Source organism: Lampetra planeri, chromosome 1, assembly GCF_965212315.1.
Source record: "Lampetra planeri chromosome 1, kcLamPlan1.2.h2, whole genome shotgun sequence".
In the NCBI taxonomy this organism is placed as follows: domain Eukaryota; kingdom Metazoa; phylum Chordata; class Hyperoartia; order Petromyzontiformes; family Petromyzontidae; genus Lampetra; species Lampetra planeri.
In genome coordinates, this window is record NC_136107.1 from 8,406,499 (window position 1) to 8,431,589 (window position 25,091).

The 25,091-nt window shown below is 42.5% G+C and overlaps 2 protein-coding genes across 2 annotated transcripts in view; one reads left to right on the plus strand and one right to left on the minus strand.

Moving 5' to 3' along the window:
• LOC144723223 (uncharacterized) overlaps positions 1 to 630 on the minus strand; it is an 84,687-nt gene extending 84,057 nt beyond the window's left edge. Inside the window, exon 1 of the mRNA XM_078601783.1 lies at positions 540 to 630. Within this exon, the coding sequence (XP_078457909.1) occupies positions 540 to 630 (91 nt within the window). The remainder of the gene's footprint in view (positions 1 to 539) is intronic.
• A 6,012-nt stretch (positions 631 to 6,642) lies between these two features.
• On the plus strand, positions 6,643 to 24,835 carry LOC144739031 (RUN domain-containing protein 3B-like). Its single transcript, XM_078622066.1, has 11 exons — positions 6,643 to 6,752; positions 7,442 to 7,557; positions 8,297 to 8,430; positions 9,465 to 9,550; positions 9,988 to 10,077; positions 12,113 to 12,193; positions 12,471 to 12,627; positions 15,160 to 15,317; positions 18,533 to 18,670; positions 20,323 to 20,441; positions 23,896 to 24,835. The coding sequence occupies exons 1-11, from the start codon at positions 6,646 to 6,648 to the stop codon at positions 24,015 to 24,017; spliced, it is 1,308 nt and encodes a 435-aa protein (XP_078478192.1). The 5' UTR covers positions 6,643 to 6,645; the 3' UTR covers positions 24,018 to 24,835.
• Positions 24,836 to 25,091: the final 256 nt, after the last annotated feature.

Sequence of the window (25,091 nt, forward strand, 5' to 3'; positions counted from 1 at the left end):
CTGTACATTTACTCCTTCCCCTTGTCCACTTTGACAATGAAAACGTTCTATTCTCCTAAAGTTTTGTTTTACTGCATTATGGTTTAGTTCTGTCCCCCGACAGTTCTGCCAATCTCGTATCGTGTCTTGAGATACGGTTATAATGAGACGCTTTTATCAATGTGAGTATGATGGTGTGACGCTCAGTATTTTAAAGCATGCACCTGTGCTTTGTCGTGGCACTGCCCCGAGTGCATGGGGGCGTTGACATGCCCCCCGTGGTAGCGCGTGTGCCGCTAGTTGCAGGGGTTCGAATTCAACAGGCTGCCCTGGTTAGTACTGCGGTGTGTATTTACCATACACGTGTAGTGTCGTCGTTCGAATAAAAGTAGGCCATTGTTTGCCTGCGTCATGGTCCAAATTTGACTTTAAAAAAATGACACGGCAAATTACTTAACTGTGAAACACTAATCAAAACCCTTCTGAAAATAAGTATTGAGATTAGTGAGTATTTCCTGAGCAAACACGCGTAGTCGGAGTAGGAATAATAAGGCTCGTACCTGCTTGCCCATGAGATGACTTCCTCCGTGGGCTAGTGATGCACTGTATGGTCTGATTGATTGTCAGCTCCACACGGTCCCACTGCGCCATCGCGTGATCCTAATGTAACTATCCTGCGTTCCTCACGGCGCACCTCGGTGTTTACTTTCCTAAGTCTATCCTTATGTGCTCCATTTTACTGCAATATGCCACATAACCTGTGCCTCGAGGAGACACCTTTACCAGCAGACGTGCACGTTGGTGTGCCTCTAGCCTCGTGGTGTCCACCGCTATACAATGCGATATGAGGCTGACGTCTGAGAATGTATCAGTGTGTGGCACACCGTATTATTTATTCAAGTCGAGGTATCCGGTGGCCAATTTGCCGAGCACCCTCGTGTCCCCTCCTCGCATCCTACAAGTTGGCAAGCCCTTGCTGACAGACAACACCGTTCTATAAACTATATCTTCACATTCTCTTAGGTTGGTAATAGCATTGAATAATGCAGCACTCAGCGATCCCACTTTGTGAACTGAATAGACCTTCGGTAAATGCTCGTAATAGTGCATACATTACTTGGGCTGTCTAATTACTGAATATGCAGTGTTTTATTTGTGTTATTAGTTTGTATGAAAATGAATCTGTTGAGTGGTCTGGCGCATGTGCTAGGGAGCACTCTCTAGCAGTGGTTCCCAAACTTTCAGGATTTGTTGACCAATGTCAACCCTCAAACATTTTTTCTATGTTAAAACTACTCTAAAAAACGTTGCAAAATAGTAATGAGTTAAAAAAAACCCTGAAGTACCATTATCTCGCGTTTAATTGGATAATCTAAACAGTTGTGGAATTGGCAGTAATAATATAGTGTTTTGTAGTTTTAACCATAAGGCAATGCTAATTTTGTAAAACATGTGACGTAATTATCATAATCGACTTAGTGATGCATTCATGGGCCCAACTGTCATCCTATCTTTGATTGTTCAGCAAACTTGTTGTCGAGAAGCATGGACGCTGACGAACAGAATGGAACAAAAGCAAAAAAGTGCACAAAGAAGCATTGGGAGATGTTTGTTTGGGAATACACGGAGAAAGATAACACAGGTTAAAGACGTAACTTAGGATTCGGGAGCATACATTATTTAAGGACGTAATTTTGATTGTTAAGATAAGTGGGCTTGAGCAAGACACGTGGCTAGCAGACAAGAATAACTACTCAGTGTCAGCCAAAGGAGGAAAGTACCCAACAGTATGTCCACTGCGGAGAATGAACGATTAATTCTAGATTTGAAGTTTTCGTGACTGCAAGGATTCATTCTCTTTGGATTTTTCGGTAAAGTCACGTAGGTAAAAAAATTAAATTAATTTACTCACGACGTTTCGGAAGCAACACAAGCCTCCATCATCAGGTGTAACTGCTCCAGTAAAATTGATGTAGCGTATGAAGAGAGCTATTCAGAGACATGAAAAAACCAAAGAGAATGAACGATGACATCGACTAGCATGGAGGTTTTAGGTGAATCCTTGCATCGCAAGACCATGAAGAAGAATGGCAACTTGGAGAGGCCATCATCCAGCAGTGGATCGATCATGGATAATAGCGATGATGGTGGATTTCCAGTCTCTTAACAAGATAACAACTTCCCACAAAGTGGTATATGATATGAGGGTGAGTTAAATAATAACTAAATACCATATTACATTTGTATTAAATCAGTACATTTTTATATACCACATGTACATTTAAAGAGATAAGGTAATTTCACAAAATAAATATTACATAAAATCGATAACATGCAATCGAGTTAAATACCAGCACGATTCGAAGCTTTCGTGACTGCAGGAATCCAAACTCTTTGGTTCTTTCGGTAAAGTCACGTAGGTAGAAAGATAAAATAAAATAAAACATAATATATCACTTATATATATATTTTATATATCATAAGTAATATATCACTTACGCTTGTGTGTGAGTAATATGTCACTTATGATATATTTTTATTTTATTTTTCTAACTACGTGACTTTATCGAAAGATACAGAGCTGGAATACGGACTGATGCAGGTAAAGATAAAAAGCAAACGCCCTTATATGCCGAGATGACCCCACGTTCCCCGTACATGGCCTCCTGCCCTTATGCTATGGTTTACTGATGAGTGCGAAGGGTGTAAACTGCCACAGTTTTGCTGTGTTACAAATATGCTCATGGATTTTTGAAAATACTATTAAACTTGCCTTTTTACCCTCTGGACGAAAAGGTTAATTTGGCTTTTATTGTTTTCCTTCAGCAAATACAGTTAATATTTTTTCCCAATAGTTACTTCTTTGGTTTACTGAAGCATCGGCTATGCACACATCACAAGAGACACTGGAACATATCTCAGCACCCACTTCTAAAAAGTCCTGGCTATACCAGAAGCATGTGCCACCACACCCGGCGAAATTATGTTATCTGTGACCACCACCAACCCAAAGTATGTTCTAATTTTATTCACAATTCTTTGCCACGCATTACTATGTATAGTATGCACGGTCTCAAAACGGTTACAAAGCATGTTAAACGTGATATTCCTTTGTATCTGTTGCATCCTTGCGTTTAAAATAGACATATACTAATTACCCTAAATGATGATGTATATAAACGAATGGTTATTTCCAGTATTGACAATGTGATGCTCTTCAGCATGTTGTTGTAGCAGTTTACATTATTGATAAGGGCATTGTTACAAGAAATGGTATTGCTACTTGGGAGACCCAGGAAAGCATTATATTACACGCGGTGACATTGCGCGAAGGAGAGGTTACATTACCGCAACCTTTTGAATGGATTGAAAGTGATGTCTGGCAGAACACGGTGAAAATTCAGATATGTTTGTGTGTGTGTGAGTATGTGTTTTTCTGTAAGTGGGATTTTGTTACTATGCATAGAATGTTTTGTGTTGGCTGAGTTACATGACACACGAAACAGTGTGCTTTGACGGTGCAAGTCAATCAATGTGTGTTCATGTAATCTGGTGCTTCTGTGAACAACCAATATGCTGATATTTTAAATATACACCTCATGGAGGAAAACAACAGTTACCCTGGAAAATAATATTATAATTAACGAATTGATAACATATTATTCTCAAAGACAACCACATATGCCATGTTTCACGAGTGAGCTGAACACACAATACGTTATTTTTAATGAACTCTGAACATTTTAGAAATGACTCATCTCATATATAGAGTATTTCAAAATATCTTCCAGAATATAGAGGTATCCAGAATGATTCTTGACTTAAATCTTGACTTAAAGCTTTCGTGACTGCAGGAATTCATACTCTTTGGGTCTTTCGGTAAAGTCACATAGATATAAAAATAAAAACAAATCACGACGTTTCGATCGCAACACAAGCAATCGTCTTCAGGTGAAAAAATACAGCAGGCGAACTGCTGAGGCAGTAGAAATATAGCGAGAGAACTACTGCAGCAAGAGGTTTTATAGGTTTGAGATGGGCACAACTCAAGGGTAAGTGGGCGGGGCTAGAGATGGAATTTACAAGTAATATGCCTCGCCCATTGTATTGCTCGAGATTAGCATGTCAATCTGTTAATGTAACCCCACGACTACGGTGCTGAAGAAGCCATTGTATAGCTAGAGATTAGATATCCAGAATAAGCTACCTTTATCCAAAGTTGCATGGGGATTTGTTTTACGTATGTTGACCAAATTTGGAGACAGCATGCATGACTTGCGTTAGTTCACCTTTGTACTGTATTTATGAGATAATACTACAATGTACGTACAAGCTGTAAAGATAAAAACAAAATTTTCTGAGCAATTTCAAGAACTCTATTGTCGTGCTGCAACCGAGTCACTCAGCCATTTTTCGCAAGGCATTGCTACGACTTGAATCACGCTCAACGTTTGCATCAAATTTCTGTGCGTTGCAGACAGAACTCGATAGAGTTGATCTGGGTGACCTGGTCAGCATTGTGCTGGAAACAACTTCCACCTTCACGACCACTGCCGATGTACTTGTCATCTAATGGAGATGCCAGCAAAGAAACTGCTATCTGCTTCCCATTGAAGATGCTCAGATGACCAAAAGGATTGGTTAAAAATAATCTCCATGTCTGAATGCAACTTTAAAGCTTATTTCAAACCCACACCACTTTAATGAACGGCATTTTGTAGATTAAGTTTATTAATAGACGAAAAATTGTAATCAACTACTTTTTGTGGTCCATTGCTCTGGCCCCTTTATAAATGGCAGGCTGTCCCGAATTTCTGCCCCCCCCCGAAGGTGGGACCCCTCCTCCCCTAAAGTGCGTGACTGATGTGGACGTCACCAAATCTTGCCCGTCACCTCTCGTCTAGCGGCACACACGTGAACAGAGATTAGCCTTTTTCCCTAATTATATTTTTAAATGTCATCCGATTTGTTGAATCATCGAACCGACAATCGGTAAAGAAATTAACACCAACACGTCACCATCCCTCATTATACCCGTAGTAGTCATCTGTGGCACCACATCTCAAACCCAGCTCTGTTGCTCCGTTTTGATAATCGGAAACTTTTAACGTCCATGTGTTGCAATGGGTCAAAACAATGGCTTGAGTTGATGCAGGTGTGTGGTACTAAGTAATATGTATGCTCTTTCAATGATTAATTTACCAAAAATATATAAGTGTGTATATTTGCCCAGTCATTATTGAATCGCTATTGGATGAAGGCCTCCTCACTCCGTGACCATCCCTCATTGTCCTGCAATGCACAATCCATTGAAATCCTGCGTACACGGACAGATTTCATCACTCAATCTCTGCCATTGGTGTCCTCTAGGGGAAATTCTCTCCGTTTGGTTGCCACGCCATCATGAATTTGAACCACCATTCCTTATAGTGATCTGTCCTGCCAAAACCCATTTTCATAAAGTCCATGTGGAGAGGTGGGACATGCTTGGAAATACACTGAAAGAGGCAAACCTGGATTAGAGAACACACGCAAGTTAGAGATATAATGTAGCCTAATCGTTACTATATACAAAGAGTAAGAGAAGACTCCGACAATTTTGTCCTTTATCTTCCCTTTCATCCATTTTACCTGCCCTTCAACTCCGTTAACTGCCGTTAAATGATAGCCTCGTGACTGTCCGTTGTTAACAAACAACGAGCTGTTCAGTGGTGCTGTTCGTATTTAAATGCAGCATCACGAGTCGAGTCAGGAGTCCCTGTTGTGGGGCCACATACTTTACCGTATAGCCCCACGATTGCATAAAATGAGGCAATGTATTCATGCGGATTGTGTACTACTACACTAACCCCGTCATATTTAGGTTCCGTCCCGGAACCCATTAACTTCTTGAATTAATTTGAGTTACAAAGTCGTTATAGCGCGTTGATGATGTTCATTCCTCACCCCAACCCCCATTGTATGTGTAGTCATGGCTTGTTTTTCTCGTTTCGCTCTCTTTACATTTCTATTTCCATGTTACGGTCCAGGGATCTCTACTGTATTTAAGGATCGTGTTCCACTACGGAGAAATCACGTCGACTTTTGGCCGGTGATCGAGACTAACGACGGAATGGCAGCAAAAGGAGAAAGCACTCCCAGGAACACCTCTACCATGGAGATGGAGCGATTAAATCAGTTCATGTGCAGGTGCGAGGTGGATGATGACTACATCGTCGGAACGTGAGAAATGGCGAAGAATTGGGGAGACCTTCATCCAGCAGTGGTAAGATCATGACTGCCGATGATGACGTTGACGATGCATGCCTCGAATCGTGCGTCTGGGATTCACGATTCAAGCGCTGTTTGCACTACTCTACCCAGCGCGTTACACGGCGTTCGCACTGTAATGCCACTCGAAACGCGATTCGTGACATCAGTGCGGGCCTCTTGCCTAACGATTCTCGGCCACCGCCGATTCAGCCCAGTTCGCGTCACCCAATTGAACATTTCTGCTGCCGATCGCCGTTCTGAACGCCGCGGTTTGCGCGATCACCGTCGATTCCGGCAATCAGTGATTGACTCGCGGCGAATAAAGTGCTGGGCCGTGCGGGTCTTTAGCCTGTACACGCGAGCGATATCGTCGATTACGTTCCCGTGGAGACGATCAAGGCGCCGCGCTCTGCCATGGCCTCGGGGTCGCGGCCGCGCGGAGCCCGGGCACCGAGCGGCACGGGGACCCGGGGCCGTGCGGCGGGGGCCGTGCGGGGCCGCAACCTCCTCGCCGTGCTCGGGTAAGCCAGGCGGCACGGCGGCGTCGGGGAGTAACTAGCACCACGGACAGCGACTCGCGTTACCTCCGGGCGGCTGATGGGTGCCGATCGGCTGTGATGGGTTGGTTGATAACGGTTGACTAGCGCGAGTTGATGAGACAGAATGAGATGGGACAGTGAAGAGTAATACTAGGTGATGGAAAATGGGTAATGATGGAATTGATTGGCAAGGATGGGGGACAATGCCTGATGACGATGGGAGACGATGATGAGCGGTGATAGGGAATGATGGGCGATGATGGAGCTGCGATGGGAGATGCCTGATAACAGAGACATTATTGGTTTTATGAAAAAAATGAAAACTCTTTTAACTCACACAACATTTCTTCGAGAGAAAAAAAAACAACGACTGTATGTGGAAACCCAGTTAAACGTGGCAAGTGCATTTCAGTGTGCAGTTGTGTGGTATGCTTGAAGTCACCAAAAGCAGCTGTTGTCCCATGATACGTTTTAGTATTGTATACCGTATATGACCAACGTCATTGTGTTTTTTTAGGTTTACTGATTATATACTGAATATGACCAACGTCAATGTGTGTTTTTTTTAGGTTTACTGATTATATACTGAATATAACCAACGTCAATGTGTGTTTTTTTAGGTTTACTGATTATATACTGAATATGACCAACGTAAATGTGTGTTTTTTTAGGTTTACTGTGAAAACTCTGATCGAGAGATCGAATTTTGAACCAGTAGACGAGAGCGTTGAAGAGTTTATCAATTTTGCAGCTGTACTGGAACAGTCACTAAATCACAACTTGAGAGGTAATTGTTACACGTACTGCATCTACACTGCTTAGTTATTGTGTTAAAAACAAACGTATCGCAATTAATACTTTGGAAAAATGGCATCAATTGAAAAAAAGGTTCATTGGGAAAATGTCCTTCAGCTTAGGCTGCACGGTGGCTCGATGGTAAGGTTTTGGGTTCAAATCCCAGTCAGGGGATATCAACAGTGATCCTGTACCCTGGCCCCCATTTATGGGAATGTCGAATTAACGCCACTGGCTTTAGACTAGCAGTGAAGAAAAGTAGCGCTCCATTGCTACTTTAAACAGAGATAGTATGACTTGAGAAAGTATGTACCTGACTTTGGAATTTGTACACATCTTATCCGCATTATCGTTTTCCAATTAGACTTTCGATAAATTATTACATTTTCGTAAATATTTTCTCTCTCGTTGACTGTGACTTAAATGCATTTATTTAAAAAAAAGCAAAGAGTAAATCATAATCTGCGTGTGGACTTCCACTTGAGAAAAGAACTTCTCAACACGCGGCCTAACCCGGAAGATACCGCTTAGAGCATATTTAATTCATGACCAGCGCGTTTTTGAGCAAATAAAAAATTGGACGTTTGTTGAGTTTCATTTTAATTACAGAAGTATAATGAAACATGAACGTCTCGTTTACCATGAACAACTTGTTAACAGCACCACAGCATAGCTACAGGCCTGGACGAACGTGTATGTAATGAAAGGGTTATTTTTGTGTGTGTATGTAGGTCACGTGACGTGGTTCGGCGTTGAGAACACGAGACATTTTTGGGATTACATACGAGAAGCGTGCTGGCATGTCCCAAACAACTGCATCAGCAGCGTGCAGAGCATGGAGCAGCTCGCACTGTCAGCTGCCAAGGCTAGTGATACTCTCCTCGCCCTTTTACAAACTCTTCATATCACATTTACTATGTACACCTTTTAATAACCTTACACATTTGTCATGCAATGTACTGAGATCAGAGGCACAGGAAGCTACAGACAAGCGGAAAGGAAGCCACCCGGTAAACATTCAACGTATGGATCAACGTTTTCCCAACGTTGGCCCAGTGTTCGATGTTTACCAAGCAAAACCGGCGCCAACAATTGCTGGAGAGGCAGATGCTTCGCCCCCGATGTTGAGCTTAGGATGTCTCTCACATCGCTGGCCCCCAGGGGGCGCAAGCATACCACTGCATCCCCTGTGTGGGGGAACTCACGGGATAAATCATCAGAACAAAGCGGCACATTCTTCAGTTAATTCAGAAAAGCCAATAAATGTCTCCATCCTCAAACAAACATGGGGTGGGGCTCGCCGCCTGTTGCTAGCCCAGAACCGATGGTGGAAATCACACATTCATATGGCGGGGATGACAACAACAATTGAGCAACCACAGAGACGATCACCCCTCTCTGTTACCTATGTTGCTCCCGCTATGTATCTTGGTGATATCTGTCTGCCAATATGTCTGTCTATAGTTTTCTGGTTAGATTTTATGTCGCTATTTCATTATACCTGATGATGATTGCTTGTGTTGCAATCGAAACGTCGTATTCTATTATTTAATTTAATTTATTATTTTATCTTTAGACGTGACTTAACCGAAAGAACCAAATAATAATTCCTGCAGTCACGAAAGTTCTAAAATTAAGATTGAGCAACCACTGTTGATTGCACACAAAGTGGTAGTTCATCTTCTTGGTTCTTTCGGTGAAGTCACGTAGAAGGGAAAGAACCAAGAAGAAGTCACGTAGAAGGGAAAGAACCAAGAAGATGAATCCCTGCAGTCACGAAAGCTTTACATCGAAAAGTGGTAGTTATTTTGTTGAATCTGAAAGCATGTTTGGTAGATTCGATTGGCCACAGTCGGCCGAACGATCGATTGGGTTCAACCGCGCATGTCCTTGGTGCAGGGGCGAGCGTGGATCCGGGTGGCCCTCATGGAAAAGCGTCTCTCCGAGTACGTGTCGGCGGCGCTGAGGGAGGTGCACATTACAAGGTAGACAACGAGCCGCTGGAGCCACTGTGTCTCCCTGCTCATGTGAGGATTGCAGAAGTGCTCCTCCCACCTGGTGGCCTGAACCATGAGTGGAAATTGCACATTCCTATAGCCAGCCCCTATGGCCAGGTTAACCACTGTTAGAAAATACCACCTGACATAGTTGCATTTTAGTTTTATTGGAAGTTAGTGCTAACCCCCCCCCACACACACATTATAACTGGTATTTTGGAACAACATGCCAATGCTGCAAAATTACACTGCAAAATACTAATTTGGGATTACACATTGCAACATTGCCTCCTACTGTGAAATTACTGCGGACTGTGTGAAACATATCAGCGCTTTCCTTTCTAATAGCCTTGTGCTATACGAATGGCACAACTGGCAAACATGGTTTATTATTGTGATAAAAATGTGATTCCTTTTATTTACAGGAAGTTCTATCGGGAAGGGGCATTTCTGCTTGGGGAGGAGGGGGTCGTGCTGGCAGGCATGCTTCTCGGCCTCAACTCGATTGATTTTAGGTATTTGTTCGTCACTATTGCCGTTGTTGGGCCCGACAGTATTCTCTGTTTAACACGTAGGCTTTGGCGACCAATATGATCCATAATAGAGGTATTTTGGGTTAGATCGCATAGATATAAATGTGTCATACAACTCTGGCTGTCACCTGATTTAGACTGGTTGCAATTACTGGCTAAACGTCGTACTCGAATTGTAAATGCTGTGGGTTTACTCGACAATACACCAGTGTGCTGTACTCGTGCAGTGTACGACTCCGAAGACAGTAACTGTAGAGGCACCTTCGTATTTATTTCACGTAAATTTACACTCTTACACTTCGCTAACACAACCCTGACCGCCGTAGCAACGATGGCGCTGGCGGACTAGATAGTTGGCTAACTATTGAGCAGTGGCGACGTCGAGCGATGACCAAGACGGCAGCGATGACGGCGACGACGAGGACAACAACGACGAGACGACCCCGATTCCCACGGACAGCCCCAAGCTCCCTCTCTCACCTCCTTTTATCCTGCCAGCGGAGCCCGGCCAGGCCCTGGCCACGCCCCCCTTCTGGAACCATCTAGCTGGTTCGGGGTGTCGCAAGATGGATCCCTTCCACGACCATTGGTCCAGTTATTTTCCCTTTGACAACCCTTGCCCCAGATCTTCCCTTTTGGGTGGATATGCCCGTAGTTGCTACCCCTGGCCGCCAGTCGGCGCTGATACACTACACGAATAACGAATTGACATGTTTTGTTAATGTGACAAACCTTACTAATTGGCTGTGTCAGGTAGTGGCAGGTTTGACGACACATTGATAATTACGCGATCTAACCCAAAAAAACCTCTATTATAGAGTATTCTCCATCAGCCAGCTTGGCCCAACACGCTTTCTTTTTTGTAGGGAATATACATGCACGTCTTTTAATACAGTAAAATATGTGTACCAATGGCTTTTCATTCATTATTCCTTTATATGATGGGATGGGAGTCGTTTAGGACATTCAGACGGGTCAAGTAGAGAATAAAATTGTTCAATCCCTTCTCTTCACGTCCTTCATCTTACACACATTCTATAGGGTGATCCAGATGTCTTGTGGCCCCCATTTAAATCTCTAAAACTTTTTATTTTTTAAAAAGTAACGTTTATTTTTAAACAGAAATGTATATACAACGTAAAAACATCTTAGGGGTCAAATAATTGGCGGTCATAATATATCAAATAAAACTTTGCTTATATAGCATAATTCGTTCATAAAATGCAATACAAAGTGCTTTACAAGATAAATTAAAAGCGACTGACACAATTTAAACAACAATGAGATTAATATGTAAAAAAGACGTAACATTATAATGAACTTAAAGTATAATAAAAAGCATAATAAGCACACAATCTGGGCATACTGATTAAAAGCCAATCTCAAAAGGTATGTTTGAAGATGTCGTTTAAAAACATTCACTGATTCTAATGGACCACCCTGTACATTGCTTTCCGGTGTATTCTGGTGTAATGGTTAGCACACTGGACTTGCAATCCAAAGTTCCCCGGCTGGATTGCACCTCACTGTGCGCCAGTTGATTAAATGAGGAAAGTTACTTAGAATGTCCCTCGCCGCCTCTGTGCATGCACACCAGTTTAAATGTGTACACCACAGTTAGGCTATTAGCAGGTTGTGTGCGGTAGGGAAAAGGCATCAACACAGATCATTCCCCATGGTGAACGTTTCATTGACCATAGTCCTTCTGTGTTTTGTAAAGTGCCAGTTGGGGAACAAAACCTCAATAAGAGCGTCTAAACATGAAATAGGTTGTCTGATTTAATATAAACATTTCTGAACTTCATTGAATAATAATTTGTGGATTGACAAAGTGACTGTGGCAAATAATTGTATTTTTATTTTTTCTTAAAGTTTAGCTCAATATATTACAATAACCACCCATCCTTATTAAGAAGCTGCTACTCTGTTTAATACATATATTATGGTGGCACGTTTAGTCTATTGGAACTTAAACGATGTTTACAAATGTCAGTGTGGTTTTTGTCTTTCTTTAAAGCTTTTGTTTGAAAGGTGATGCAATGAAAACTAGTAAGCCAGCCTCGATCGACTACACCCCTTACTTGAGCTTTAAACAAAGGTGAGTGTCAGTTAGCATACACTCACGTGGATGTGCACATTGCCACGTGCATTTCTTTCTCTCGTCGGGGTCTCACTGAACGGAATTGAGATGCAAAGTGTAGTTCTGCATGAACGTTTTAATCGGAATGTCGACATGCAACAGCCACCTGTTGGTCAGGTGACTGCGGTCACACATTGTACTTGGCACTGTGCATGATGCAAACTCACCTTTGCATTCCAAAGCAGTCCCCTGTGCAAATGAACTTGCATGACGATGGCGCGTGTTGTTGTGACAGTGTCTGCAGTGATGAGGACCTGACGACATTGGGAAGTGGCAGTGGAAGCACGTCTCTTGAAAATGAAATTTTCTCTGACGTCTGTAAAGAGGAGAAAGCCTGGTGTATGAAGTATCAAAAAATGGAAAAAAAAATCAATGTTATTTGTGAGCAAAAGGTAACCACAGTACAGTTTACATTCACTATGCATGCATATAACAACATTCAAGTCATAATATTCATTGGCGGACCATTGTTTCAACGCTGTGGGTACACATTACATTGTTTTCTCCGAGACCAAGGTGCTCTGCAAACCCTCGGGCCACCTTCAGAGATTTGTTCATGAAGCCATCCAGATATACAAACACAGACAAAACTTTCATCGAGAAAATTTATTCAGATTGAGCCATCATTGGAAGGATGTGATAAACCGCGTCAAGTTTTAACTGCTATGATTTTCACTCACCCACCCGGTTGTCGTCGTCCTCTCACCTAACCGGTTGTCGTCGTCCGATCACGACTTGTACTACAAGTCCATTTACTTGCTAATTGCTCGTGCCCCACCCGTCCATGCACGCCACAAACCCTCCCCCCCCCCCGTGCTTCCCGTCCCTGCACACCACAAACCCTCCCCCCTCTCCCCCCGTGCCTCCCGTCTCTGCACACCACAAACCCTCTTCCCTTTCCCTTGTAAACTCCCACAGCCAAACTCCCCCCCTTCCCTCTCCCCTTCAGTGCCTATATAAGGCCAGAACAGCAGACCATTTTCTCACACCTGAAGACGGACGCTTGTGTTGCGACCGAAACGTCGTGTTTTCTTTTATTCTATTATTTTTTCTATATACGTGACTTCACCGAAAGAACCAGAGAGAATATTCATTGGAATTAAGTAGTAGCACTCATAACTGGTATTGGCCAAACATCCCAATGCTGAAAAATATCTGTACTGGTTTTCGCTTTGATTTCCCCAAAACGTTCCAGTTTTATTTCACACTCAATACTGTCAATGCCAGGAAGTGGGCAAACAACATAATCAAAACATTTCAATTCTGCAGTCCAATCAAAAGCTTTGCATCATTGGCAGCGATGAACTCTGGGTAGTTGTCTTGAGTTAATCGTGAGTTGAGACCAAATTACTGGTACACTCACGTAATCCACACACAATTTAAATGTATGACATGGATAGAGACAGATCGTTGTATTTACATGTGTGACCGTAGTAGCAATAATCGTTTGTCGCTTTGCCGTTTTGGTATCCAGTACGTTTATAACCAGGAAAAAAAAACGTCAATGAAAATTGATCCCTTTGGGGTTGGTGACCCCACCACTGAGTGGATGCAGGCAAACTCGAGTGTGTCCTTCAAACGTGCGCGGTGGAAAGTTTGTGAGATCTGGCTTATAAAAGGTCAAATATACTATGACCGAGTAAAAGTAAATATAATTTAATGGAATTGATCTTTGAGAGTTAATCTGAACACGTGCGCAGAATTTAGGGCATCAAGTAAACATGACTACTGTGGGTGCATGTACTGGACTCTCACCTGGGGTCACACTAGGTTCTCCTGCATCTTGGCCCGTCATTAATACTACAAACACGCGATGGGTAACATGGTAGCCAAATCATTCTTTCTTGAACTAATTATTTTTTTGAATGATAGTGATCATAAATATAATTTAGTTCTAACAATTTCATAAAATAGTAATAGGTTTTTACCCTTTCAACTGGTACAAAACTGACACCTTTATACAAGGGATCATGTTTGCAATAACTACAACACAAGCAGTCAAAATGCAACAAAAAGGAACAACTCTGATAATGATAATGTATGCACTGTCCTTGAAGTTGATTGGTCCACACCCGAGACAGCTTTTCTTAGATCCTAGTCTCCATTAGTGTTGGACCAGATGACGCCAAAAGGCGTACAACTCAAAAACAGCGCACTATCAGAGTATTGAGAGCTGTTGAAAGGGTAAAAACCTATTACTATTTTTTGCCACTGGTAAAGGAGACCTCATAGTGTTAACTTCATAAAAGTAACAATCTTCGCATTCATAGGGCATTTTTATTCCTCAGCATCTCAAAGCGCCCTACATCATGTCTCATCTCAACCATTTGGAGGGTACCCCCATTGGCAACTGTCCCTGTGCGGCACAAGGTGTCTTTGGGTGGGCATTAGTCTGACAGTAGGTGGCAGGATAGTGTGGGCAGTCGCAAAAAAAGTAGTCGATTATAATTTTTTGTCAGTTAATCAGCGGAATTGACGAATTTCCCCCAGCTGTGCTTTCTTTTATAAATTCTAACTTATTCCTGAAAGCTCAACAACTACTGTAGCTAACGTTCACTTGTGCCGATTGCAATTCTATCTCAGTGTTCACATAGATCTATCCTTACATTCTCCTCGCCACATACTCAAGTGCATCACGGTGCTGTGTTCAACACACTCAAGATGTCTGTCAGTCACAACACTCTTTCCATGTTGCATCTGGTTGTTTTTTAGTTGTCTATCTACAAACTTCATACGCATACAAGTGGCAAAACTGTCATGCAACTTATAAGAGTGATTACCACGGAAAACCACAGACTCGCTTTGCTGAAACAGAGGACTTGCTTAGCTCAAGTGAATGCATGCACAAATAACACGTGATGCTTCTCTCGTCTACTGCTCACGTAGTCTGCTGTCATGTACTCATGGCCTCGGTCTTGTTACAGGCATACCTTGAGGAGCTTGTGCACCTGCGAGAGGCCCAGATAGAAGATCTTTCCATTCGACACCAAAATAACCTATTTCTCATGGAGGAAATGTGCTTAACGACTCGTGTGGAGGAGCAGCAGCTGCAGGTCATCACGCGGGAGCTCCAGCAACAGCTGTAAGCATGCGCACGCCTTGTGTGGGGCGCCGTGATGGCGAGTTGTTAACTACATCACCTGTTATACAGTAGGTTGTCGGTTCTATCCTGACCCTGACGTCTGTATATACGGAGTTTGTGTGTCTCTCTCTTTCTCCCCTTGGTCACGTGTATTTTTCTAAGGGTCCTCCAGTTTTTCCCTCCACGTTTAGAAACATGCGTTTATAGTATTTGGCTGCTATAAATGCCCACGTGATAAGCCACTTTGTTAAGCTATCATTTGTGGCCAGGTCGTTTCTGAAAAAGAGCTACTGTATATAGCTCAGTGGGCCTTACCTGTTGCAATAAACACACATTTAGTTTTAGTTTAGTGTGGATCATGACGCATCGAATGTCTGAGGGTAACAGCTGCCTTTGCTGGGGCTCGTATTTGACTTGCGCTATTAAACACCAATGCAAAACTATTACGTCTTCGAACACAACGGGTACCCTGCAATGAACGAGCCGCACCGTGCATTGAGAACAATAATCATGAATGCTATACGATGCGATGCCCATGCATCAAGAGCAATCACGACATCGCACAGTGAATCGAGTGAGTTCGCAGAGTCCAAGAGTCGCATAAGTGTTAACGAATACAATCCGTCAGGTACTGTCTCAGTTTAACCAAATGTGGCCAGTGGGGTAGCACGCTAAGCATGTTCAGTTTCCACCGCTGGCTCTAAGCCTTCAATGGAGCACATCCCCACTTCGATGTGACTTTAGTCTGCAAATGGCGATACAGTAACGAGCGCAAATTATTAATGTCTTATTTACTGTTTTCCTTCGCTGTTTATGCTCACAATGACTCAAACACGATACCATACGGCTGTCCTGTTCTCTGTGTGAACACTGCGACAAAACAGGGAGAAAATCCCCTGTAAAGTCGATGGGTCAGGTGAATCGTATACACCTCAAGTGTTTTAATCCACATTAAGCAGATTGAAAATAAAGCAAATTTCACCATTGGACACTGTTTACATTCTCAACCTGTACACACACACACGTTCCATTCTGTATGGGCTCAACTACATTGAATGAAGCATGGTGTTGCTCTAATCCCAGATAACCTCATATAAATATGTGTATAGTTGACCTAAATTATCTCCAGGGTCAATGTAAGAGTACACGTTTTATAGCAATGTCATTTATGGCTATTTTTGACAGGAACTAGCAGCTAATTAACATTTTCCCTCGTTTACAAAAAAAAAGAATAATCATATTCACATGTGGCTGGTAATCATCAGCTAATGTTGTCAATGGCACTGCCACTAGAATTGGTATGGCTATGGTAATTATCTGTGGACATGCCAAGGAATACACCTGCCTACCAGTATTTTGTGCATTTGCAAAGGCCATTAGCTCTGAGTTGGTGGGAAATTGTGCCTAGCAGTGACAGCGTGGTATATGTATGTACCTGTATGTATGTTCACATATCGGAGGTGCGGGGGATGGACAACAAACTAAACACAAAAAGCAATTCTAAAGAAATCAGTTTTCTAACCTAGAATTAAAAGTTCATAGCTCCAGTGACTTCCTACTATCGGAAGGAAGAGTGTTCCAAACGGCCGCAGAAACGATGCAGTGATCGTCTTTGTTCGATGGCTATCCCAAAGCTGCTGCGAGGATGACCGTAAAATATGAGAGTGGCATATGCATCATGGGCACCACATGTTTTTTCCATATATATGGAAACCCTCTTCTTTTGACTCATGCCTTCATCATTATTTGCTGTGATTGTGCTTGTTTCCTGAAAGGCTCACTGAATCTCGACTGTATTATCAGGGTCCTGCCATGGTTTTTTTTTATCAGTAGAGGGCGATGTTGCTATGTAATTTGCAGGTACGTTTTTAGTATTGGGATGTTTTTACCAATTCCAGTGATGTACGGTTTTTGTAACATACATATAAGGGAGGAGACCGCAGAAACCTGGAGAAAAGCAATGCGGAACAGGGGGAGCACCATGCACGCTCCACACGGAGTCGAGAATCGAACCCAAGCCCTTTTTTCCACGAGACACAAAGTGTTACGACTGTGTAACCCTGCCGTCCAGTATGGCATGCACTCGACTTCCCTTAACCGCCCGTTATGGAGTGTGCAGAGTCTGTCACGGCTGAGGGAATGTACAGCCGAGTTCAAACTTTGGGTCATACCGAGCGTACTGCGAGCGGTGTTTATGCCGAGATGTGCGTTGCTCCACACCCGCCGTCGTGCTGCCCGTGACACAAGATTGTGCCCAAAATAATGAAAATGCACATGGGGGTAACCGCCACCCGCAGCAAGGCTACGTTGCCCCGGCAAGGGGTCGCGCCCTCCTTCTCGCTTCTATGGATATAAGTGGGTGATGTAAGGCGAGCGCCACGGAGTTATTTGGTTTTTATATTTGTCCAGCTGAACTCTACTCCGTCTAAACCATCGGGATCAGCAATGACCCATTTGGACTGTCTCATGAAAGCATACATGTTCTAATGTTCTGATGCTTTTTGCTCACGGTGACCCGTCAAGACCCAGACATTATTTGAGGCCGAGTGTACACACCGTGACCTTTATAAAAGCGTCAACGTGGGACAAGTATCCATGTCTCTCTTGTGTGAATGCACCACACATTAAATACACTTTTCCGTGTTTCACTATTCTTGTCATAATATCCCAATTCTGAAAAATTATTTGTAATTTACTATTTTGGAATTACACATATCAACAGTGTGCCTCTTGCGAATACTTGTCAGGGCCCTTCTGAAAAAGAGTCTTGTGAACTCAGTAAGGCTAAAACTTAACTAAAAACTAAACCTTTTTACCAGGTAAGGCCCACTGAGCTATATAGCTATTTTAGAAGCGCCCTGGCCACAAATTATAGCTCAACGAAGTGGCTTATCATGTGGAAATTTATAGCAGCCAAATGCTCTAAATGTATCTTTATAAATGTGGAGAGAAAAACTGGAGGACCCGGAGAAAACCGACGCGATTGCAGGGAGAACATGCAAACTCTAAATATACAGGCGTCGGGGTCGGAATCTAACCCACGACTTCCTGTATACCAGGCGAAGTAGTTAACATTTAGCCACCGTATTCAGACTTACCTGGGTAAATAAGCTTTATAATAAATACACAGTGTATAACTGTGGCACACACTGAGCCATCATACTGTAAACCACCAAGGTGCACAGAAGCTGTTTTCTGTTGTTATTTTGTTGTAGGGCCAAAGTGAAGCTCCAGGATCAGTGTTCGAGACAAGATCTCACCAACTTCTTTACATCTCAGTGTTTTTCCCCCCCCTCCTGGACTGTGGAAAATGTGGCGATGAACACCATGATTTTTCAAAGAGAGCATACAAGGTGAGGTGATGAGAAAAAGTGAATAGTGTAGTAAAGGCAGTTGGGAATTCTCTAACACAAACAGATTGAGTCACTGATTACGTCATCAACTAAATTGGCAGCAAGTAAACCGAGGTATTATGCGTTGCTGTGGAGCATTGTGGGAAAAAATCTAATATAAACGGAAGTCTGCTCTCTCTTCATATACAAAGCAAAACATATCTGAGTCCATGAGTCTATTGGCTTTCCACACCAACATTATCAAGTGTAACTTGTTTAAGAACGGATACCGTGGACTGGTGTAGACCCCGTGGGTCTCATCAGGAGAGTTAGGCTTATGACACAAACGCTGCGGCTGGATCACCAGATGTTAAATATTCTGTTATTTGCTTTTACCCAATGATCCACGGCAATCCATAATACATTTGCGTATGGAGTGTTCTTTGCATTTCCATCTGGTAATCCAGTAATTATTGCTGCCAGCAATGCAGTTTTTGTTTTACATACTTATACATACTCATTGTAAGATGTAACTATAAATGCACGCATAAAATGACCTGAAAGCCTCCGAATGCATTCTGAATAACCTGGTGTAGTGTATAGCATTACGAACTGGGCGACCTGAGTTTGATTCTTGTCCGTGGCTGATATCGGTGGTGACTAGTGAGCAATGTGTGAACTGGTCTTGGGCCACCTTTTCACCAGCCTCCATTGATCAGAATAGTAAAGTATGGTATGGTGAAACAACCCCCATGACAACATGGCATGGGAAGGGCTTCCTACAGCAGTGGTTTGACAAAGGACTGTTCTTCATTATGTAACCTGAAATAGATGACAGGGTAATCTCTAAATGTAACACTATCTTCCAAAATGTATTTGGCATCTAAACACAGTGGAGCAGTAGGAACACTTTGTGCCTCACAGCAAGAAGGTCCTTAGTTCGATTCCCGATTTAGGCGCCTTTCCGTGTGGAGTTTGTATGGTCTAAACGGGGTTTCTCCAGGAACTGCAGCTAAACAAAACAATGCAACTGAAAAAGTACAAACAAATTACCTGTACATTACTTTATTAAGAATACACAGCAGCAACATCGCCCCCGACTGCAAAAACTTGGCAGGATCCCCCTGAAATAAGAGTCTTGAGATTCAGTGAAGCTTTCCTGGGGAAGCATTCATAAGAGTCAAATATCTCTATTGAATTCTTATAATTTAGTTATATTGTTTCTTATTAATGTGACCTGGATTGCTTATAGCAAAACGTGGGTTGATTGGTGGAAAAATACACTGAACGAATATGAGCAATTAAAACAGGTCTTGCTTAGGTTGGAGTTTTCATTCGCATTGAGGGTATATGTATCTCATAATTTGTCTTGCAATGCAACAGCGACATTACACAATGCATCTACAGTGGGTGGGTTGCGAATAAGTGAATGCAGTGAGGTTATTACAAATATAAAGTGTGATTCCTATACTCAATAAACCCCAAACATCCCAAAAATTAGCTCTGCAAATAGCAATTTACATGAAGCATTAGAGATCCGTGAATTATATATTTATGTATACGGGCAGTCCTCGACTTATTAACGATTTTCGTTCCTGAGACCCGTTCGTAAGTAAAACCGTTTGTAAGTCGGGTGTTCGTAAGTCAAGGACTGCCTGTACATGTCATTGCAGAAGTCTTCCGAGTCTGGAGAATCTCTCAGGAGATAGTAGCCCCTTCTCTCTTCACGGGGACACCTCCCACTCGCAACTGGATTCCGAAGCAAATTCTGCTGCGAACTGGAAGCAAATGGGTAAGTTAAGATTGTGGTGGGGGAAGGGATTACTTTGTATATTATATATTATATCAGTTGTATGTAAATCGCATAACCCTTCTACTGCAAAATAATGTAACTGGACTATTTTAATTTATATTGTTTGAGTCCCACTGAATCTAACATGTTCATGCATTAATGTCTCACAAGTGTTACTCTTTTTGAATTGCAAAAGAAATGCTTTCATTTCTACGTTTCATGAGCATAATTTTTTGCCAGTTTGCCAAGTGGGAGGGTGGGGCACCAATTCTAGATTTGAAGCTTTCGTGACTGCAAGGAATCATATTCTTAGGTTTTGTCGGTAAAGTCACGTAGGTAAAACATCAAAATTAATGAAAATAAAATAAAATAAAACAAAATCACAACGTTTCGGAGGCAACACAAGTCTCCGTCATCAGGTGGGACCGTCACAGCCGAATTAGCTGCATCAAGTGAGGCAATGATTCAAGATGTAATCCCTTATAAGCAAGTTGAAGGGGGGAGGAGAGGGGGGGGGAGCTCATCAAAATGTGGTAGCCAATGAATGGAACGTATCGGGAGGGAGGGGGGTGGGGCTCAAAGACAGCACGGAGTGCTAAGTACAACGCATCGGGAAGGGGAGGGGGGGCCAAAAAAATGGACGACGGCTTGGACGCGGTTGCTGCTGCACACGCCAACACAATGGACAGAGAGGGGGAGGGGAGGTCTGATACACATGATAGACAAAAGAACGAAAATGCCCATGTTTATACCAATGCTGGCTGAACAATGAAGAGAGTACTGTTAAAAAATAACTGGGGTTGTTAACACTCGGTAAAGTAAAGTAAAATAGTGCCTGTCAGATAAGATGGTCCAAAAAAGTGTAATTAAGTCTTTTTTGCGTGGTTGATAACATCTTTCCAATGATTACTAAGTTTGTACCCATCATCACGGTTGAAATTATGTCTGTGTTTGTATATTTGTATGGCTTCGTGTACAAACCTTTGATTGTAGCCGGGAGGTTTGCAGAGAACCTTGGTCTCGGAAAAGACAATTTCATGAGAGCCCACCGAGTTGTAGCAATGATCGGCAACGGCAGAAGAATCAGTTCTGCCGTGTTTCAGATCTGACTTGTGCTCGCAGACACGATCAGAAACATGACGTTTCGTTTCTCCAATGTAGCAATCACGACAAATGCAACTCAATTTGTAGACTCCAGGATACTGTAAGTCAGGAACGACATCCTTCACAGATGGAATCAGATCACGGATTTTATGCACTGTACTGAATCGGACTTGGATCTTATGTTTGTTTAGAATTTTGGAGATATTTTTGGTCACGCCTGCTATGTATGGTAACGTGATGGTTTTGGTCGGAGTTTCATGTGGCTGTTTCTGTGTGGTGGGAGAGACAGCTTGGCGGATAGTATGGTCAGAGTATCCGTTCATCCTGAGGGCCCGATGTACATGTCTTAATTCACCGGTCAGGTGGTGTTTGTCAGAAATGCCATGGGCTCTGTGGGGCACCAATCCGTGCCACAAATCAATGGTAGCCAATCGCAAGTTAGCGGCAGGGCGCTGGGATTCTACCAGGGAATCGTGACATCACAATGTAATCCCCGCCCATGGACAGAGCTGATCAGGAAAGACTGAGTCATCTGAAATGCATGCACACGTACATTTGCTTCTAATGGATTCGCTTCCAGCAGAGATATTCCAAAAGTGTGCCATTGCCTCGCTTGTTGCTCAACTCACTCGGCAGCGTGCCAAGGCGGATTTGAGAGTTGTAAAAAAAAGTAAAGCAGCCGTGCATCAATAGATATATCCCCAGACAGATCCACATCTCAATCAAGGTTACTGTCAAAGGGTTGGTGACGGCTAATTCCGTTTGATGCCACCGCACGCAGTTTACAGAAACCTCTGATGTCCACCATAACAGTCCCATCATGAGGCTTCATGTCTTCTCATTGTCTCAAGTCGCTTGGTATCCTCTATTCTGCACATTTAAACTTCCCTTTATCAATTAGAATCACAATTGTTTTGGTACGCTTTATTCAATGTCTAAACGAACGAGCTCACCTTACCGTAGTTAATAGCATCCTGCACATGCACTTTGTGTGTAAGGGCTCTCCCAACCAATACGATTACTCCGACATTACTATCGTATTCAACTCTCAGCCCTCAATGCTAAAGCTGACCTCTCTATGCTCCCAGAGGCTTCGTGTAGTCCAACTGTGATGGATTCATTTGAACAATTCTGGAATAAACATATTCCACAGTGCCAAACCCAATTCCCGAACGTGTTAAGTCAACCCATGCTGTGCAGTGCACACTTTTGAGCACAGTCTCATGCATAACTACCTTATGACCACTCCCACACTTGCAGTGTAGGGAAATGCCAAATACTATATAGTTTTTCCGACATTGCCAAGACTGACGTAGACAGTTTGTGTGTGTATCTGCAAATTGTGCAGACGTGCACAATGTGACCTTACATGACTAAATCCAGGTGTTGGAGGTTGTTTACCCCACTTGGACATGCTTAAAATAGAATTCAGCCTTGTCAAAACCAACACTGAGCCATACAAATGTTTAAATGATCTGACCCGAGAAAATGGGATCAGAGAGTAAGGAAAATGGGTCGCCGTTCGGGATGACTGTACACGTCATCGCCAAAGTCACGTAACACAGATTAATCACATCAGAACATTGTAGTGCTGATGGGCATTGCATGTGGTTGTCCTGGTTAATGGCATTGCATTTTAATAGCTTTGTATTTTTGGGTTATTACTGCGGGTATTAGCCGTAAATATATGCGCTATCTGCTACACAGTGGTAATTTAAGATCCTGTGACGTGGTTTGCAAGAGCAGGCCATTGTGTGCTGGCATCTTGGTCCAAATATGAGAAAGGAAAAACCATACTCTCACAAATAACTCGTTTGGGAAATACATATCAATCATCGGCATCCCCTGTGAAAACTTGTCAGAATCCTCCGGAATAAGAGTGATGAGACTCGGTGAGGCTTTTTTTTGTAAACAAGCATAATATTGTGGAAATTTGATATATGACCCATGTTTAAACAGTTTTGTATAAAAGTTCACATGAAACCAGTTTAAAATACGTAAAGAACATTTGTTTGTCTAGCTAATTGTTATGCTGTATTTCAAGTAATTCATGTCTGTTTAAAGCTCTTAATGCATAACGTAACACATACAATAAATTATCTCTAAAATAAGTATGAGATATATTTTAAATGGTAAAATGTTGATTAAAAATAGGTACACTCTTATCAGTTGTTTCCAAACAGTGAAATTAGCTACGCATGATACAATTATCTGTCTCAACCACCTCAATGTAAAATTATAGGTGCTACTCTACATCAACATGAGCCATGCACAGAATAAGTGAAATTATCTTCCTATTGACTGTACGGTTGTTATTAGCGATCATTGTAACTTTATGCTATTTGTGCAGATGAAACTCCCTCTTTGCTGGGATTGTGCGGATCACTGTCATCGCTTACAAGCTACAAGTCTCTGACGAGCCTGAAGTCAGCAGATGAACCTCCCAGCCCTGCACAAGAAGGCCTTTTATAAACAGATTGTATTCTAAATTGTGCATTTGCAATGCACAAGCGCTTGTTGCTGTTATTTGCAATGCGTCACTTTTTAAATACTATTAATACAACTTGACCAGGATACTGAAGTTGTTGGATTAAGATAACGGTTAAAAGGCTGCTTTTATATGTTCTAGGTTCATGTTAAAAAAGAAAATGCATGGCAATAATACTCACATTCAAAATAATTACATATGTAAACCTACAAATAAGCAAGCGACCATGTTAGGTAATTTAGTGTAATATAATCAAGTCAGAATATCAGGAAAGGTAGAGGCTGCTGCCATAAAATTCCAATTCGTTATGAGGCCTAAAGAATGGACTCAGAATAGGGTTGCGAGTACAAATCCTTTTTGAGGGTGACTCCGTCCATCATCCTTATTGGGTTGATAAAATACCTACTACTCTGTGGAAAAGCCAACAGTGGTTATCCTATGGAGACACCCTCCACTGCCATATGAATGTGGATTTTTTTCACCACTTGTTCAGGGCTGTAAAGTGGAGAAGAGCACCATCTCAAAGCTTATTTGAGTAGACATCACTTTGACTTTATGACTTAGAATTAGTGTCTATTTAAAGTGAACTATCATACAACATTACAACGTATAAAGCAAGACTGCATATGCACAATTTTAGTATGGGGTAGTAGCTGCTTCTTTTGCTTCATTATCCAATGCTGTATATTTACTTGGATGTAACTCTACCAAAACAATAAAAAAAATACTGCCTGCCAATTTCTTTTTGTATCACTGAATGTCATGCTATTGCCTCTGCCCTACATAACTTGCACTTACGGCACACAGTGATGCATGTGTAGGAGTGATTGTCACTCACCATTCAACAGCCCTGCAGTTCCACTTACTGTCAATAGGGTGCAGAGGCATTACCTCGCCAGGGCAAATGCCATGGGCCAGAGAGAGGCCAATGGTGGATCCTGGTAAACGGATCCTAGGACACATTCCCTGGGCCCCCGGGTGGGGGGGAACTGGGGGAATGATGTCACCTTCCAGGATGGCCCAGAAGGTTCCAGAAGGAAGGTGTGGCCAGGGCGGAG